The sequence below is a fragment of the Aythya marila genome (assembly GCF_965140915.1).
Source record: "Aythya marila genome assembly, chromosome: 17".
NCBI lineage: Eukaryota > Metazoa > Chordata > Aves > Anseriformes > Anatidae > Aythya > Aythya marila.
This window is the reverse complement of record NC_139058.1, coordinates 1,985,456-2,004,873: the sequence shown is the minus strand read 5'-3', so window position 1 is coordinate 2,004,873 and position 19,418 is coordinate 1,985,456. Positions and strand designations below refer to the sequence as shown.

The 19,418-nt window shown below is 38.9% G+C and overlaps 1 protein-coding gene across 4 annotated transcripts in view; it reads right to left on the bottom strand.

Annotated features, from left to right (window-relative positions):
- The window catches only part of HECTD4 (HECT domain E3 ubiquitin protein ligase 4), a 70,112-nt gene that overhangs the window by 12,997 nt on the left and 37,697 nt on the right, over positions 1-19,418 (bottom strand). For all 4 annotated transcript variants that reach the window (XM_082774255.1, XM_082774257.1, XM_082774256.1 and 1 more), the window contains 30 exons: positions 19,220-19,386; positions 18,505-18,651; positions 18,026-18,210; positions 17,463-17,616; positions 16,843-17,123; positions 16,356-16,545; positions 15,154-15,235; positions 14,311-14,513; positions 13,989-14,124; positions 13,258-13,440; positions 12,852-13,022; positions 12,258-12,427; positions 11,694-11,809; positions 10,991-11,094; positions 10,554-10,715; positions 10,287-10,435; positions 9,936-10,015; positions 9,646-9,809; positions 8,817-9,054; positions 8,387-8,523; positions 8,090-8,216; positions 7,333-7,470; positions 7,079-7,215; positions 6,755-6,915; positions 5,868-6,049; positions 4,241-4,446; positions 3,797-3,927; positions 3,367-3,572; positions 2,966-3,145; positions 1,383-2,686 (listed from right to left, as the gene is read on the bottom strand). In XM_082774255.1, the coding sequence (XP_082630381.1) occupies positions 1,383-2,686; positions 2,966-3,145; positions 3,367-3,572; positions 3,797-3,927; positions 4,241-4,446; positions 5,868-6,049; positions 6,755-6,915; positions 7,079-7,215; positions 7,333-7,470; positions 8,090-8,216; positions 8,387-8,523; positions 8,817-9,054; positions 9,646-9,809; positions 9,936-10,015; positions 10,287-10,435; positions 10,554-10,715; positions 10,991-11,094; positions 11,694-11,809; positions 12,258-12,427; positions 12,852-13,022; positions 13,258-13,440; positions 13,989-14,124; positions 14,311-14,513; positions 15,154-15,235; positions 16,356-16,545; positions 16,843-17,123; positions 17,463-17,616; positions 18,026-18,210; positions 18,505-18,651; positions 19,220-19,386 (5,991 nt within the window). The remainder of the gene's footprint in view (positions 1-1,382; positions 2,687-2,965; positions 3,146-3,366; positions 3,573-3,796; positions 3,928-4,240; positions 4,447-5,867; positions 6,050-6,754; positions 6,916-7,078; positions 7,216-7,332; positions 7,471-8,089; positions 8,217-8,386; positions 8,524-8,816; positions 9,055-9,645; positions 9,810-9,935; positions 10,016-10,286; positions 10,436-10,553; positions 10,716-10,990; positions 11,095-11,693; positions 11,810-12,257; positions 12,428-12,851; positions 13,023-13,257; positions 13,441-13,988; positions 14,125-14,310; positions 14,514-15,153; positions 15,236-16,355; positions 16,546-16,842; positions 17,124-17,462; positions 17,617-18,025; positions 18,211-18,504; positions 18,652-19,219; positions 19,387-19,418) is intronic.

Below are 19,418 nucleotides of genomic sequence, written 5' to 3'. Positions count from 1 at the left end.
TAAAAAAAAAAAAAAAAAAAAAAAAAAAAAAAAAAAAATCAAAATTAGTTAGTAGGAATTCTGACAGAACAAATTAACTGTCATTTATATTAATTTGGGTCTTAAGCTTTCTTCTCTCTCCATGTAAATAATCACTATTGAATTTCTTATACCCTTCTTCTACATCGATCACTTGATAACAGAATTCAGGACCTACCTAGAAAATATCCCTTCTAAGACCACCCGGCCACTCAGACCATCATGCTGTGATTAATCATGCACAGCTGAAACTGCTCTTCCTTGCTTCTTAGTCTGGAGACCGCCCTCAGAGGTATCAGATAAGGAGCTGGAAGTTTCACATAGATAACCTGTTATTTCCAACTCTGCTGGTTTTGCTTTGATTCCCCATTTGGAAAAATATTTATATTAGCACAGACCTTGAATTCTTAGCTATCCAGAATTGGGAGCAGGAGCAATAATTTCCTTTGATTCTGAGGATAACCACCACACATTGTCAGAGCAGCTACAGACGTGGAGTATGTTTCAATGTGAATATGCTGACAACTTTCCATATGCACTTTATGGTTTATTTCAAATCTGGTGTCTTTACGTCAATTAATTACTTAAAAATAGCAATTGAAGGTTCTCTTTGAATAAGCTGATTTTCTTCTAAAATGGAAACTGATATAATCCCAGACTATGCAAAAATGTCTCTCTCAATTCACAAGCTATAAGAAATGCCAGTGCTTTGGTAAACTGCTGAAAAATCTGCTGCTTGCAGATTAGTTAGTGGAAGAGAAGAGTTCTTGTGCATAGCTGAAAACCTGGAGTGACCTGACATCAATGACAACCACCTACAATGTTTTTAAAAATTAATTTTGAATCACACATCAACAGAATTTATCACCTCTTCTAAAGTAACTTTGTGGAGGAATCTGTAGATGGTTTAAAATATGCTAAAATGTAGCCATTAAAGAATTGCCTTGTGGGTCAAACTTATCTCAAAATTAATCTCCAGCAGTGGCCAGTAGCAAATCTTTGAAGAAATCTATATGAAATTTATGTGAATGGTACACAAAAAACAGCGGAGAACTGTTACTAAGCCCTCCTGTCCAAGCTGAGAACTCCTAGTCTCCTTAGTCTTGCATGCACACTGACATACCTGTATTCTGCACCTGTGCTGAGCTACATTGCACTAACAGTTCCTTTCACTCTCCATTATTCAAGTCATGGCCTCAGTTAAGCAGAAGAATTTTCAAGAAAGGAAACATATAACATACTTTTCTTAAAAGTCAGATCACGGTGTTACACATAAACCAAAATTATTACTACTTTTTGCTGAAGACAAACAAGAAAACCAACCCATGACCAAAGAAGTACCCCTTGTGATCAAAGGTGATTACCTCCACTACAGCAAAACCTTTGATTGGCCGTGACAGAAGCGGCTGGTTGTCCAGAGATGTGACTGTGTACATCGATCCGACATCAGACACAGATGCTGTTTCCACATTGTCAAGCGGCTCCCCGAGACTGCCAAGGCTGCCAAGGCTCCCGGTACTGCAGTGTGAAAGATCCAAACTCTCCTGGCTGGAAACAACGTGTGGTTCCAGCAGTCCTGGTGGGATGGCCAGCTCCAGTCCTGCTTGAAACTGGTCAACTGAGATGTCGCTAACGGTCCGAGAAATGCCCTGCGAGCTGCAGAGGGAAGCCTGGCTTGTAGATGCTGAAGCACTAACGCTCATAGCAGGCGTGACACTGCTGGAGCTGCTGATATCCAAACTGTCAGCACTGCTGGAGACGGTTGGCTTTTCCAGTTCAGTTCTGCATTCTCCTCCTTCTGCTTTGTCCTTGATTTTTTTGGGGTCCTCTTCCTGCAAAGGGATGTAGATTTCATCCTTGAAGACTCCACCATGCGCGTTGCATGCCTTTCTGATCGCGTTTCTCACAGTACTCTCCTCCAAGTGAGTTGGTATTCCAGAAATGACAAGCAAGCGGCTGTGAGCTGTGGGGCCGACCAGTGCTTGACATGCATCTGCCACAGCATCGTTTGTCACACCCAGCCCTTGCGGATCCTTTTTAGTTAGGTGTCTGAGAATTATAAGCAGAGTCAGTGCTCTATGGAACCATAACATATCCTCAGGCTTGCTTCCTCCTATACTGAGGATTGCAGCATCCGTTTCAGCTGCTCTGGATGAAGACCGTTTGCCTGAAGATGATGTCTTTTCCCGCTTCATTTTGACTTTTTTCCTCTTTGACAGCAAGCTTGGACTCTGTGGCGTCTGTCCTGGAGAAGACGATGACGAGGAGGAAGAGTCGCTAAGATTTGGTGCACTTGTTGAAGACATCACATTAGCTGTGACGCTCATATTGATGGGTAAGGTTACTTCTGCTACAGCAAGGCAGACTTCCATCAGAGCATGAAAGTAGGTAGAAAATCTTCCTTGGTCAGCCGCTCCAACGCCAGAACCACCGCATGCATTTCCAGACACCCAATTTTGTGTTTCTTCATCATACAACTTGTGAAGTTCTGACTGCAGGGCCATGAGCATCGCTAGACAGGGATTTAGCTGCAGGGCAATAGAAGACGACAATCCTGCTGGATTTTTTTTCTGCTCCAGATTGTGAATTTTGCGAAGCAACTCAGCCAGGAGATGAAATATCAATTCCTTCACACATGCTGCCATGTCGGTTGTCCAGAGAAAGTTCCCTGTGTGCAGAAGGTAAGGCACTGGAGTCAGCACTGTTTCAGTGGGAGTAGCTTTAATGTTACTGCTACAACTCGCATAATAAGAAAAGATCACCCCAATGGATGTGTCAATAGTAAGAAAACCTGGATGGCTAATTAAAGAAGTACACAGAAACATAAAAATTCAATATAATAGAAGACATCAGAAACACTACTCTCATTTTTCTTTTCTCCCCTAAAGCCTCCAGCTGAATCAGCACATTATTGGTGTTCATTGCTAAGTAAATACTGCATTCTCACCTAAAAATTCCACTACTTGCAAGAGAACCGAAGCAGGAATAGTATCCAGTTCATCTTCTGATTTCCCATCTCCATCTTCCAATTTCCAAGTTAAAAGCTGTTCAGTGAATGCCATTGCCAGGGGGAACTCAAGGGGAAGAGAATGCAAGACAAGCACAGCTCCAGGAGGAGGAGATACTCCTAAGCAAAAAGGTCAGTGAAAACACCATGACTACAGACATTGCAAAAGTGAAAGTGATACCATATCTGTTAAGGTTATTTTTTGAAGCTAAATTTATGCTAAATGAGAATTTTCCTTACTAAGTAGTGGCAATATAGGAAGCTCCTACAGAGGCAATGATTATGCTTGCCTCAATTTTAAGAATACAGTTTAAAAGTTTTTAAAATATATTGATTTTTACCTAGTTTGATGTGGACCTTGTCCGTAGGGGTGATCACTGAAGGGTACTGATTAGTTGTTGGGGGAGGTGTTAGGCCTGTGTTGGTTGGAGAGGCATCTCGAGGATAACACACGGCTTCAATTAGGTTTAACTGGCCGTTCCTCTTCACTTTATGCCCAAGCCCATAGACGAGCACTCGAGCCCAAGGAGCTTTATACAGGGAAGAGCTAAGAAAAGACCAAGAACAATGCAGCTAGAATGTAACTAGCTACTAAAAATCCCAACTCAAACAAGATGAAACACTGCAATATTTATCCCACCTCCCAGAAAATAAGTCTCTGAGAAGAGAAAAATCTGCAAAATGAGCACCTATGTACTCAGAGTTCAGAGGCTCAGCAGCACGGGCAGCATTACTTTCATCTTGGCCACTCACAGCCCCTCAATTACTTACTCTTTGCGGAATCCAGACTGGCTTTCCTTACAGGACACAATTACAAACGCAGCCCCAGGAAAATTAACATCCATATTGACTTTGGATTCGGAAATTGGGAATTCTTCAGCAGGAAACTGTTCTGGTGCAGTCTGTAATGCAACAATTCATAATGAAAGCCCCCAAGCAGCAGCAGCAAACCACCCCCCTCTTCTTTTTCAAATAAAATATAGCACCACAAATAATGATGTAGGGTGCAGCTGCTTCATTTTAATATGATCCAGTGTATTGCTACTGCTTGTGTTTTCAGTGTGCCCAATACAGTCAGAATAGCAATATAATCCAGCCAGAGAAACAATTCAGCGTGACAGACAGCATTATGGAAGTTAGAATTACATGTAAATGTTCCTACCAAGGCAGGCCTTGACAACAACACTGCTCACAAAACATTACTAAATATTTTACCTGCAAAAAAGAGCAGATCTGTTTCGTAAGGTCTAACAGGCTCTCCTCTCCTTGATGCAGTGTCCGAGTAATGGCTACAGTAAGCCACTCTCTGATGGCTTGCGAATTGCCCTGGTAGAAGAGGTCTGTGGCAGCACAGTTCTGGGAATGTATGCAGTGTTGCAGAGACTGGGCCAAAAGAATAGAACTTGAACTGATTGTTCCATCTGTAATAACAAGTAGAATATGACAAATTTCGAGATCACCTCAAAATGTTTATGTAGCTTGCAAAACAGACAGTGGAAAGAAGCTTTTAAAGAATATAACAAGCTGCTAACTTTCACTCCTGAGCAAGTTCAAACCTCCTCCTGAAGGTCAGCAGAAGAACAGATCCTTCAAAGACCAAACCTGCTCCCTGATGCCATTGCTTCCAGATGGGATAGCCCTCTAAATGCCAGCTGTATTCTTCACCTGCCTTAAACCAGCCCTTAGGGAGGCCTGTCAGACACACACTGAGCTGTACGGGTTAACAGCTGACTTATTTTGTCCCATATACAAAAGCAGGCACATTTCCATTAACTGCATAAGTACAGCAAGGACAAATGATCAGAAGTGCTTTCTTTCCCACTCGTTCTAGATGAGGTGAAAGCAGCTTTATCTGTCCTCAGGCTTTCCCTGCATACAGAGAGGACTGCTGTTGGGTGGCCCCAAGCGGGCCTCAAGCCAACATCCCACCGTTGTTCTGGAGTTAATGGGAGAAGCTGAAGGAAGTCAAAGCACAAAGGACAGGGCAATTCATGAAAACCCCAGTTTGGAAACTGTATTAGCAAGACGTAGATTAAAACTATTTTTTAAACCACAGGAAAAAAAAAAAAAAAAAGAAAAAAGCTTGAAAAGTTATTCTCCAAGCCATGCAAAGTAATGCTGTCCTCTGCAAGAGGATCTTCTACAATGCAGCATCTGTTAGAAGTAGCCAAGTTTCAAAGACATTGGAGGAGGGAACGGCACTCTTTCAATGGTAATTATTTACTTTCAATTATTAATAGCCTATTATTTAGCAATTCATACTTCCTCCTTATGCCCCAGCCATGTTACACACATCTCTTTGCATGCAGAATAGCTTTGTCACGATAATTGCCTTTATTAACACTCACTTGAATTAGCCCAAGATCCTTTTCCATGATTCAGCACATATATTTTCTAATGAGATCTGTGATTCCAGTAGGAAAAGGACAAACCACTTTGTAAAATGAAGAAGAGTTGAATTTTGAAAACTGTGAGACCCAACTGGCATTTAGTTTCCTTACAGGTATCCCGTATGGGTACTTTCCTCACCCCCACCCCACCCTACTTCCTAAACAGAAGGCCACTGATGACAAAGGGACAGAAGCACACTGAACGGAATCTTATGAGGGTCTCTGAACTTTGAGTATTTATAAATTAGATCACGAGCAAGAATTTCACTTTAATACCGTATCACTATGGTAATTCCATCAGGAGTCCATTGAGACATCTATTCAAATGATATCATTAATAGCTAATTAGTAAGTGCCAAACTTTATTTTTTTGTTTTTTGTTTTTTGTTTTTTTTTTGGCCCCAGAAAACTATCATATCAAAAAACTGCTGTGATAAAAAATCAGTGCTTACCAGGAAGAGGTGGTGCAAGAAGTTGGTTGGATAGCAACTGCAGGTGCTCCAGAGTGATATCACGAATAGCAGGAATATGAAACAGACGAGTAAACATATGTGGAGATTTGGGGGCAAAAATGTTGAGAAGAGCCATGCGGCAGTAGAGCTTGGCCAGCGCAGCTTCACTTCGCAGAAGTTCTCTAGAAAACACAAATATCAAAATATTTGATTGCTTCAACACTTTTTAAATATAAGCCATATCCAGCAAACTGCCTTTGTATCCAAATATATATACCTGAATTGTTCTGCCTTAAATGGTTGAAGTAGACCCAAATCTTTCTTACTTATACAGCCTGTCTAATTATTTTATTCAAATGCCTTAATTGGATACATCAACTCTCCACAACATCAGCAGAGAGTTCTTGAGCCTTCAGATAGCAACTGAATGATGGCACAAGAAGTGTAGGCTTCAGAAAAAATACCTGTTAGACAGGAATACATAAAAACGCTTTCATGTGGTGAAGTATCACTTTGCATTAAACAAAATATGCCATTTTCTATACTATTGCTCTCAGACTCAGTCTTCCTGCAAATTCAAGCCCCAGGAGACTGCTCAGTTTGTGTAAAAGCAGCTTCATGTCACTGATGACAAAAATCAAGGTCCTTTACTGTTTCACGTCTTTAAAATCTTTGGGAGAAAAATACTCATAAAACCTATTCTGGGAAGAAAAAAATCCCATCTGTACACAAGTCAGACAACATGCTTTGAGTTTGAAGTATTTTTTCCTATCAAAGATTCAGAAGCTTACTATTGCTCAAAGCAAGGCTGCAGTAGATACTTATATTATCTGATACAGAATTTCATATAATGCAAATGCCTTCTTAATTTATTTTTTCTTTTTTACCTGTGAATTTGGATATTGGTATTATCCAGGGTAACCAATCCATTTGTTGCAGTCCTCCTATAACCAGCAGGTGGCCTTTCTAACATGTCAATAGGATACCAGTATCTAACCAGAACTCCTTCACTTCTGAGGTATGTCTCTACTTGTACCAATTCATTGACCTGGAACACCAAAAATATCACTGTCAAACACAGCAATGATATTTTGTTCTCCAAAAAAGAGCACCAAATCAGCATTGTAAGCAGTTCAGTATAGCTAATCATATTTGCTTATAGATCTGTGATGCTGATCTTTCAAGTGCCTTCCCAACCTATCTTTACTCACTGAATCAACATCCAGAACAACGCCATGAAGACCAAATGTCTTCAGCATCCCACGAATAGCAAACTTGGGTAAAGCTGTTCCAACAGCACTGCTGGTGACATTGTTACTGTCAGGAGAGCGAGTCACTACTGTGAGACCTAGACAGAAAAGAACACAACGAAGGCTCAGCACTTGCCTCAGGCAAACAATTTGTACAGCACATCCCTTGTACCAGAGCCCCTTAGCATTTTAAGACACTTTTTTGCTGACCTTACCTTTTCGTACTTTATCAATTGTAAACTTGTTTGCTTCATCTTTGATATCCTCAATGGTAGGAAGGTAGAGGTCTCTTGGGATGCCACCATTTTCCTCATAGAGAAATTCTACAGTTTGTCGTGCTATATCAACCATTCCTGGTAGACAGAAGAAAGTGCTAGTTATTTTCCCCATCCACTTGGGATAAGTGCTCCCGATGGACTAAGAATTCTTGTTGTCATTAACATCATAGGCAGCTGAGGTACTTAATTACTTAAATATTCTTTCAGTCAGGCTGACAGACAGAGAGTGGAGGTTTCCTGATAGAGTCTCATACGCTCCACACCAGTGCTCAGAATTCTCACTTTGCTTTTACTGTGACTTTCCCAAAAATCAGCCATCTTGCCAGAACTGTATTCACTTACAAACCCCTCCTTAAAGTTTCACAAAAGACTGGCATTGATGTAGCCATAAACAGAAAATGCATGTAGATAATCTCTTCCCAAATTATCATTCCAAAGTATTTCTGCATTCACATACAATTTCACAACAAATTTTTCCACAATTTCTAAAAACATTTTTCCTATTTAAAGGTTAACTCAATTGAAAAGGTTAAGTAAGGAAAAAACCATGATCTCAAAACAAATTCTGAACACTTTTCAAAAACAATAAGTGAAGACATTTATTTTCCAGCCTCAAATACAGTAAGACGTATAAAACAGATGTTATCTTGCACATCACATGGAACTATAAGCACAGGAAGAAACTTAGCCATACCTAACTGCAAAGCTCCTTTAATCTGATCCAACCCAGACTTCCTCTCAGCCTCGTTACGGAATCTTCTTCTAATTGTAGGGAAAACTTTAGTTTCCCAGGCTTTAACCAACAGGGCATAGTGATCCTCCTACAAAGGTGAAAGTTATTTAGTATACTAAAAGGAAAAAAGTTATTAACAACTCTATCTTCCTTAAGGAAGCAGGGTAAACACTTGTGTAGCAAAACTTAAAAATGTGAATTACAAGATCCATATTCAGACTACAAGTTAGAGCAGGCAGGCCTTGCCACATTGCTTACCCTGGGAATATCATCATCGTCATCATCATCACTTTCATCATCTGCAATAGGAGGGGGATGAGGATCAGGCCCTGATGTGATGAAGTTCTCATAGCTTAGTTCCATTTTATAGTGGCAAGATGTGTCACTGTCATATTCTGTAAAGTACACATGGAAATCATCAGACTATAGCAAACTAGAAGGCACGTAAAAGTATTCAATGAGATTTTTGAAATATATTGCATCCATATAAAGGAAGGATGCAGTAACTTTTTTTTTTTTTTTAAATTGCTGTCTTAAATTAAATAAGCATGTATTTTCCAATATTTATTGTGCTGCTTTACCTAAATAGGCAGTACCTAAGAAATGCAGTCAGGATGTGCTTAAATCCTATTTAATCAATTGTAATTTTTTCTCTAACATTTAAAAAAAAAATTAATCATCACTTTACGTTGTTGAGCTGTTGCAACAGCAGCAATTCTACAGGGAGGTCCATGGGTCCCGGGATCAGAAGCTATACTGGTGCCAGCATCATTATCGCTATCAGAAGCCATGGCAAAAGGCAATGCTTCAAAGTTGGCGCTTATTTCTTCAGCTAGGTCAATACACAGATCAGCAGCATTCCTGTGAGCTTGTCCTTCAGCATAGGCAAATTGGCGAGATCCAAAGTTAGCACGGACTTTCGTGTTCTGGAACAAGATGCAGGTAAAGAATCAAAATTATCTGTGGGTTGTTTTGTTCCTTCTCTTTGCTCTTTAAGAACTCAGCCAAAAGGATAAGCTGATCACTCCTCCATAACACATTTTTCCCAGCATTGCTAGCTATAAACTGGATGCAGCAGGGAGGGCATTAAGCTGCCAACTTTGAACCTTCTCTTTTATCTAGCTTCCTGATACAGCATATTTCATGGCAAGGTCACTGCTGGGAAGGAATAATAATAGGAAAGCTACTAGCACAAAACAGTGCAGTCTCATCAAGCCAGCTGCATGGTTAGTGTCTTCAAGGGCAAAAAGTTCCAAAACAAATACTGGGAAGGGAATGAGAACTCAGCCTAACTCAGGAAAGGTAAAAACTATCACTCTACTATTTTATAGAAGGAAATACTACAGAGGAAGTATTGAGCCTGCTTTACTTAATGCTTGTGGAAGGGTTATTATATATTCAGCACTATGTATTGGGCTAGTTTTATCTCAGCCTCTTTAGTAGGATGTTATCTAATGCATCAAAATTGATATATAAATATCTCAATATCTATCAATATATTTATGTTCAAAGCTTACCTTTTTCTGAATGTGGACAACCGGCCACATTCCACCTGAGACATCTTCTAGGTATGGCCCAAGTCGCTGCCCACAATACGTAAAATAAACTCTGCCTTTAGCTGGCTGTCCTGGAGGAGGTGGAGTTCCTTCTGTTCTTTCCCACCCAATTCCAGCCACATCACCTATCAAAATATATAATCACCAAAAGAACAGCATGGATTTATTTGTTTTCTCATCCAGTTTCTCTTACATTTAGGAGATTTCTTTTTGTTATACCAGTTAAGTAAATTAGCTGTACTCTTACATACCAGGAGAAAGAGTCACATCCAATCTAACACTCTTCCACTGTAGCAAGCTGGACCCATTGTAATGCACTGCTCGCCCGTTGCTAAAAATTAATACAAAAAGATTATTATTAGAAAGAGCACCGAAACAAATATGGATTACAACTTGATACCAGTTGAAGTATACAAGCCTACAATACTGACAAGAGGCAATTCAACATTTGTTATTTTGATAAAGAAATATTCTAGTTAATCGCTTTAGTGTTTCATTTAAATTGTACATGTTGCTTACCACAATGTGCTTACAGTATTCTCTCTAAGGAGCATATGAATTTACTGAGCAAAACTGATTTTTGATGTACATCTCTAACATACTTGTGAAAAAGACAGGTGCCCACTGGATTTGTCCAAGCCCCGTCCCGTTTCTCTGCTTCTGTAGCAAATCCAAATGAAACTATTGGACCAGTGTCATCATCTGTATCTCCATAGGAAACTATTTCAATTTCCCAGTAGAATGATGGTGCCTAGAAATAATAGAAAAACGTTAATTACAAGATACAGGTAAAATAGAAAAATTTCTGTCTTATCATGCTCAAATGAATATTAAGTAAACCAAGCTGTTGTATGGTTGTGAATTCTTACCTGCACTGGAACTGGCGAAGTGGCATAAATAAATGTGCCCCGAGGAAGTCCCCCACCAGCACTAGGATCAGCCAAAAATGTCACAGCTGTGAGATGTGATGAAAACATGCATGCTCGTACAGGGGGAAACACTCTTGATGGGCTCCAAGTGATTTCTTTGGGCTGTAAACGAGAACAGAACATTTGACTTTAATTACACTTGAAGTCATCTTGCAAAATCCGATGATACACTATTTTATGAAATTCACATTTAAGACAGCACATGCAACTACCAAAACTTCAACCACAAGAAATCACATCCCATTACACAAATTCATATTAAAATATTCAAATAAAATCCAACCACTTTGACTCCAACACCACAAGCAGACCCTCTGCACTCAGTGGCTGACTTCATTTGCAAGGGGCAGAATACTCATCACTGCTTCTGTGCTCACCTGTCTTCTGTCTGCTTGGAGTGGAGGAGGTGGAGGTCGAGCACAGTCACGATACAACATTCTTAACCGTTCACACTGCATTTCTACAACAACGAGCCTCTCCCCTGTAAACAACAAACCAAATCAAGTCATGAGGTTCCAAGCAAAACTAGTAACTTCAAGTCCAACAATTCTACATTTATAACTGTAATAGAAACAAATATGTCACTTACATTTTAAGATATGTAATTAAAAAGTCTCTCTCACCTAATTAACAAAATCAACGACAAAATCCAATCTTATACAAGCAATGGTTTTCCTCTTGTTTAATTTCTCTTTGGTAAGTAAATACATTATTACGTGAGATCTTATAGAAATCAGTGATATTTTCAAAGAATAAAGAGTAGCTTAAAATAGAGGCAAGAGCAGTAAAGAGACTTCAGAAGCATAGTACTAAAGAGCTAGTCCCAGGACTTGCATCTCCTGTGACAACAGCATAATCATATTCTGGCCTGAATTTTATGCCGAATGTTGAAATGATTTAGCCTGATTATTAGCTACCCTTGTATTACTATTACAACAGACCTACCACTGACAAGACAGCTGTCCTGTACTAGCTATCATAAACTAAGTAGCTGGAGAACAAAACATGGAAGTGATTTTAAGAACAGTTACATCTCTGAACTGAACAGGACAAAGCTGCAAGAATGTGCTGAATACCTACCAGGACTGCATTCCTGTGCTACTAAATTAAGAACTTCTACAGCAGCTGGACACTGTTGAATGAATTCTTCACAGAACGAGCTGTCTTCTAACAGCTGAGCCATCACCAGGCATGCTCTTAATGGAAAAATAGTATGTTTAAAGTATTACAAAAGAGTACAATACATGTAAAGACAACTTTGAATTCAGTAAACTCAGGACTGTTTTTAAAAGAAGACAGAATGTTTACTGATCTTTTTCTTTTTTTTTTTTTTTTTTTAATCTGGATGCTTAGCTACCCATTGGAACTTCCAGTGACAGCTTTTGTCTGCTTCCTAGCATTTACTTGCATAAAGCATTTGCTCAGTACATTGCCAGTGTTACAGAGGACACTTCATTTTTGTTGCTCTTTTTGAGAACATCCAGGCACTAAATGTACTTAAGGAAGCAAACAAATATGCATTGTCCCCTGATGTCACATGTCAGTACCAACAGAGGAAGAAAACAAGAACCCGTGCAATTTACTTGAACATTTTTTGTACGTCAACAAAACAGACTGGAGTGCTTCAGAAAAACAACAACTCACCTGGTTCTTATTTCAGCAAGAAGCCGGACCACTGCCATTACTGGAGTTGAGCCATCTCCTGTTGCAGGAAGTGAGGTGTGAATAGATAGACTTCCCTCCTGAGGAAGCAACATGGACTGGACTGCCTGTACTACCTTCTCAGTAATGGACAGTTTATGAAGAGGCAATGCCTGATGGTGGGGGGGCACGGTAAAAAGTTAAATTCAAGTAGTTAGTTTCTAAGAAATGAGGGCGTTTTATTACCTGGAGTTAATTCTCATTTTGTACTATCACAAAAACAGCACCAAACCACCAACCAAAGCAAGCAAAAAAAAAAAAAAACACACAACAAACAACACACACACAAAAATCCCACCACAGTATGCAACGGAACATCTTTAAGCACCAAAAGGTGAATATTTATGTTACTTGCATGAAAACTTAAATATAGATATTAAGAGATGGTTAAAATGAGGCAAACTTCACAAGCCATCTTTAATCAAAGATGAAAGACATTTTACATGCTGCAGATTAATTGCCAGTATGCTGTGACAAAACAAAAACCAAAATACAACTGATATTATACTTTATATCAGATTCTTAAGGCTACCGTACCTCAGATCTTGGAACACAGAGCCTAGACAATGGAATAGTTAATGTGTCTGATGCTTGTGAGGTCTTTCTACTGTCTATACTGGTAGGTGGAAATTTGACCGTTGCTATACCTTCTTGTTCATTAATAGATGCCACAACTCCAATGCTTCCTGCTATTCCTTTACCTAAAACCTACAACCAAAGAAGGTTTACATAAGATTTATGGTTTCACAAACAAGAAACACGGAGTGCTTAACACCACGCAGAAACTCAACATACAACTGCAGTCACCACGTAAGTGTTACTGAAACTGCTTCACAATTGCAGGCAATCTGCACACTGCTTCAGTTATACCAGTGCAGGCAAAACATGGTCAAAAGCATAAGTTGTCATTTAAAGGTACAAAATGTGAAAGGCAGCAGATTACCTGAACTTCAGAACCTATTTTAATTGTCTCCTTAAAGCCACCCAGAGCACAAAGGGCAGCTACTGCCTGTCGAGCAATTCTTTGAAGTTTAGCAAGTTTCCTTCCACTGCTACTCCCATTCTCTAAAATACTCTCTGCATATTTCCCAAGTTGTGGAATGTACATCAGAGCCCGAGACAGAACCTGAAGACAGAAGCAGAAATACCAGATAATGACTTCAAAGCACAATTCAAACAAAACCCAACACCCCAAGCCTCCAGCCCACACAGTCTCAGAAGAATTATTTTTGTTCTCAAAGAGAATTATATAACTCAGAATATTCTAAGTCCTCTGAAGTGTGAATACCATCAAAGCTAGCTCTGTTCCCTAATAACTTTTAGAATCACAGAGATATACACACAATATTAGCAGAAGTCTTCACTCAGGGAGTTAGCCTAAGCAACGGATTATGTGTTAAAGCTTTTAGAGGAACATAAAAGCAATACACCATATATTTTCTGGCCAATGCTGTAGACCTTCAGAGGCCATGCCAGAGAGGACTCCATAGCAAAGGCAGAGTAGCTACCTAGCAAAGGCAAGATAACTACATATATGCAAATGACACATCCTGGTTCAATATGTTACAAAATGGCAGTTTCCTGAACTATTCCAGGTTGCTGATAATTAAGTTCCCTTCATTACTGAATGTATTCTTGGTGCACAGTTTGGTATCTGATCTTCTGCTTGCTTACTTTTTCAGCAGTTGTTGTCCATATCTGAGCTGCATTTGATTCTGGTGCCATCAACAAGCTATGTAGCAAAGCGATCACCTCTGCTGCCATGCTGTTTGCAACGTGACCACTGATGAATGGTCTTACAGGGTCCGTCCTATACACAAAGAAAAGAAAAATTTGCAAAACAATAGAAGGAAGGAACATTCAGCTACCAGCAACAATATACCGCACAAAAAAGGGAAGTTTATGAACCTCCAAACTATTTTTGAGAGTGCTACAAATACCAGAATATATAAAAAAAAGTAGAATGTATTCCAAGTATAGAATCAAAGTGACCTACCTGGCAAGCTCAGAATTTCTCTCTCTGCAAATAGATGTTTGTGCAGTCTTCTTTTTGTCCCCAGTGGACATCCCACTAGTTGTTTCCGGATTAACAGCTTCTATGGGTGGCCCAACACTAACTATCAGACCAGACTGTGCCCACTTAGTTGCCTTGCGAAGAGCTGCAGCAGCTTCTTCTGTAATAACTTCACAGCAACCACTCTGAAAATAGTTGTCATAAGAAAAATAATGTTAGTTCTATTTAGTTACAGTGTATTGGCATTTAACTCTACTCCTGAATACATAAAAGCACTGGGAAGACATCAAAACATCCTCCTCTGTATGCATTACCAGTCATGAGACAAACTCTTTTTTTCTCCCCCATATACAAAGATCAGGTATTAGTGTGGAGTCAGTGTGTTTAGATGTTCTATTCTTAGCATAATAGCTTCTCTTCTCTGACCAGAAAACAATACACAAAAAAAAACAGCAAATAAGTACTCATGAATATTTCTGTAAAAATTCTCTTGAGTATGTCTGAAAATATATATAAAAACTGAGTTTAAATAGGTAGCTTAAAGTTCACACCAAGAACAGGCATTAAACACTTATGGAACGTGAATATTAAAGGAGCTTAAACATGACCTACAATAGTTAGAGAAAGTATTATTTTTCAGCATTTGTTACTATTTACATCAATAACTCTCTAAAGCTAACATTATATAGAGTTTTCCTTCTAAACTGTTTTGTAAGCTAAAAAAAAGAAACAACATGTAACAGGGGATTTAACATCATTGAAAACAGAGCTCTGACTGGCCACCAGTTTTTAAGACTTTGAGTATTTCTCTATTTCTTTCCTTACTTTAGTCATGTCACGATCCATTTTCACCACTTTCTCCATATTGGCTCCAGTTCCAAGTCTAAATGGACGACCTTCTGAGCTACTATTAGAGTGAAAATTAAAACACATTAGTTTTACTTATGTTGGTGGAAAAAAATCTCAATTATACAGCCCAATTTAATGTATTATGCTTATTTTTAAATGATTTCAAAGCAACCCTTGCAACTACACTGCTCAACAGCAACAGAAAGACTTGATATATCAATTAGAACATACACAATTATACTGTAATTTACAACAGGAATTAACTGCTATTGAATGCAGTTATTTGCTAGCAATTTAACCCTTCTCTCCTCAAAAAGAAGCCTAACAAAATTGATTTTTACTGAGCACAAATGCCTAAGGGTGCTGAGTTAAAGTTTCATCTAAGAGTATCCAACAACTGCATCTTTTAGTGTTGTTTTAAAGCATGGGTACAAAACTGACAGAGTGGGAGGAGATGAGACAAATAGTGCAAAACGCAGAAGGTGATAATGTTGGTTATTTGACAAATCTAGGCAGATATGACTGCATACTAAGAATACTGAAGAAGCTATTGGAGAATATTGAAGAAGCTAGCAAGTTACTATCCAGTCTATGCCTTATTAAGAGCAAAACTTTTAAAGACATTTTTTTCCCATAGTTCTGTGAGTCCTACATAGTCTAATATTTCTAACAAGATATTCCATCAGAAAAACTGAACTTATCATTTAAGTAGTGTGATCTTTTACAGATAGAGCAAAATGTTCTTTTGCTAGTGTTTTACATAGCTTGTAAGCAAGCCAAAAAGAAAACAAGTCATGCTCTCTCACACCCTCCTCTTTCTTTTACATATCTGTATACACTGGTCTGTTTTAGCTTTACTGCTCTAACCAGTAGTCTTCTACAAGAGAAAACTTTAAGAAACATTTAGATCCTCTCTGATGCTGACCTTCCAGAAATTCAGTATAGTGATGTACATTTTAATTCAGGTAAGATTACATTCTGCATAAGCCCTGTAGACAATTCTTGCATTGTGTTATTCTTTGCCAGGAAATACGGTACATTGGGAAGACATTTTGTTTGCTTTCCCATTTACTGTTATGTCTAGGATGCATTTTTTCCTATAGCTGCAGCACTTAAAGAAAAAAGAAGAAAAAGAAATGGAATTGGCTGTTAATTCTAATCCAATGAGTTAAGATTACCTCAGTAATGGCTGAAGCACTTCATGGGATGACTGGTCTTCCCGTTTATGAATAAAAATAGAAAGTTTGCCATCCACTGCCTCACTTTCTTCTCCAGGATCTTTATCGCCTTTTATGGAATTCTTAGGGCTGGTTTTTGCTAAAGCAGTATCTGGTTCAGAGGCAGTTGGAGAAAGAACTGTCTGGCATCCTTGAATTAGAAAGGAATAAACAAATAGATAGTATGAGTGCTATTAACAAACTTTCTTGGCCTGGAAACTAATGCTAAAAAACCCTCGAGATGCATCTGTCACTGTGACATAGATTCTAGTCAGAAAACAGTTAAAAGTGGCAGATAGAAATGTTACAGAAATATCATAAACTTTGAACACCAACATATCATATACCTTTTCCTACGCAAGCCTTCTGTCAACACAGAAGCTCTTTGCAGAAAGAGGACTTGCTTGGCAATTTCTCAAATTAGCATGACACCAAAAGATGCTGGTACCTGGTACTACATAATCTGCCAGCTTTGCTAAGAGCAGAGACGCGATCTTGGAGGCTGGGTCACTTGGATCATCCTGTTCACTGTTCAGTGAGGGTACAGAGTAACTCCAGGGAGGCAGTTCCACATTTCCACAGTCTTCAACACTCATGAGAGGTAGTGCAGCACGACACAACTGGAGGATTATAAGAACCAATTTTGGAGAAGGACGTTGATCCAAGAGAAGTGACAGAAGTTTGGACACACAGGCTGGCTGGCTCAGGATAGCTTTACCTATGTGACTCCTGAAAGGGGGAGGAAAAAAAATCTAATTAACTGCTGTTAGAAAAAAAAAAAAAAAGGAATGCTTGATTGTGATCTTGAAATGAAAAACAAATGAATTTATTATTTAAAAGATATATTTAAAAAATACATCTGACAAGATTTGATCTGCAACAGTTCTTACATAACACTTGATAACACTGATTAAACAGTGAGACTGAAAAAAGTGTCAGTTTATAGTCAGGTTTCAGAATGGTTTGAAAGTTATTTTACTTTCACTACTGTCAGAAAAAAAACAAGAACCCCCACCTGCTTTCTTACACAGAAAAAATATAAATATTCCAGAAACAAAGGCCTAGTACCTTGACAGGTCATTAAGAAGACTGAGAACATCTTGAAGTGCATCATTTCCTGCAGCTTGATTACCACAACACTCTGTGGCTCGTGCAAGGTGATTGGTAAGAAGGCTGGAGACCTGACGAGCCAGACCAGAGTGAACAGCTTCTGTTGAACCACCTTTAAAAGTAATTCAAGAACACGCAATTATAAGTAACAAAAATGGATGTACCTATCTACAGGTTCCTTCTCCACACACTGAAAATAGTCAAAAATATTTTTGTTTTGCTCCAGCACATTGAAACATAAAATTTTATGTTTTGAATTAAAAATAAAGCCTAATACAACATCCAATCAATAAATTTGGAACAGACACAAGGTGATGGTGGGGAAGCTAGCATGAAAAAACAAAACAAACCACACAACACCAACAAGAAAACTTTTATATCCATTTGCATGTTCTAAGGAACCGAAACACTACTGAAGTCAGTGAATGAATGCCCTATTTTAAATACATGTTCACACCACTTCTCATGCACTTGGACAGTTCTCAGGCACACAACAGAAGTACAACTGGCAGCATCCCTACCTTCCTCTTTCTCCCATTCAACGCATCGATTGGCTAGCACCTGAAAGGCAGCCCAAGCCATGGTGGCCACCTTCTGTTTCTTAGTCTGTTTTTCATTCGAACTGGATTCCGTCTGGCTGCTTAAACTGCAGAGCCGGTCCATAAGCTGTACCAAGCCACTCCGTACCAAACATTTCTCTTCGCTCCTGTATCAGAAGAGAAATTCAGTAACTTTTCAGTCAGTAACAACAGACTCAAAGATAATCAAGAATTTGCAAAGTAATTAATTGCCGAGTTAACAGAAGAATTAGATGGTTTTCCCTCTCCCTTCCCCTCCCTAGATGAAATTCTGTATGCTGAGACAATTTAACAGGATGTTCTCAGATACTCCTCGTTATGAAAAAAGGAAGTATACTATTCAACACTTCTCCTTATAGGAAAACCTAATAAGGACAACTGCAGATCCTTTCCTTCCCTTTCTGTAGGAAATACTTTCGTACCTTGTGTAAGGTATAGTGCATAAGAGGCCAATGCTATTTGCACAAGCAATGGGGTAGCGAGCACACAGAGAGACCACGGACGTCATAGTCTCGCCAAAAGCTTCCTGGACTTGTTCCACCATCCCGCCACACGTGAGCTCTTCAATTCTGTTAGCAGTAAGACATTTGAAATCATAATTTTCTAGGTTAAATAAAATGAGTTTCCAAATATAGCTTTAAAATTATTATCATATATTAAGAACTACCCAAGGAAGATTTAGAATCAAAACAGCAAGTAATTTATTTAATGCTTTAATGTGAGATACATGTAAACAAGGTAGTAAGTTTTACCTGAGACATGACTGAAATTTGATTACAAACAAAATAATTGCAAAATATTTAGATGATAGTATTTGTATTGGCTATATCTACACTAATACCTAATTGAAGTGAATTTAGTATCAGCCAAGGTAATAAGATACCCTATAAACCCACCTGTGAATGTCACATCAGTATGAAAGGAAAAGTTCATCTACTGCCAAATAGAAGTATTTCTTAAAAGCTTCCACCTTTTCACCCCAGAAAGTGCAATATAAGGGGTTGTTAAAAGCTTAGTTCTGCAAACTCAAGCCCACACAACTAATCACTTCTCACAGTTTGTTCTATGCAATGCAATTTGCTACTTTCTACAGAGACCAAAATTTTAAATTATTTTTAGAGAAAAAAACAAACAAACCTTGGTCCTCCTTGAAGTACCATGGTCACTGGGCCTACAAGATGTGTCACACCACCAACCCGAACAGCTGCTGTCAGCAACTCTCTCATGTGCACTAGGGCTTGCTTCCTTGTGTTCCCACGACGCCACCTGGTCTGAGCAGCTAGCAGAAAACTGCTGCTGGATACCTACGAGATATTACATTTATTTATTTTTCTTG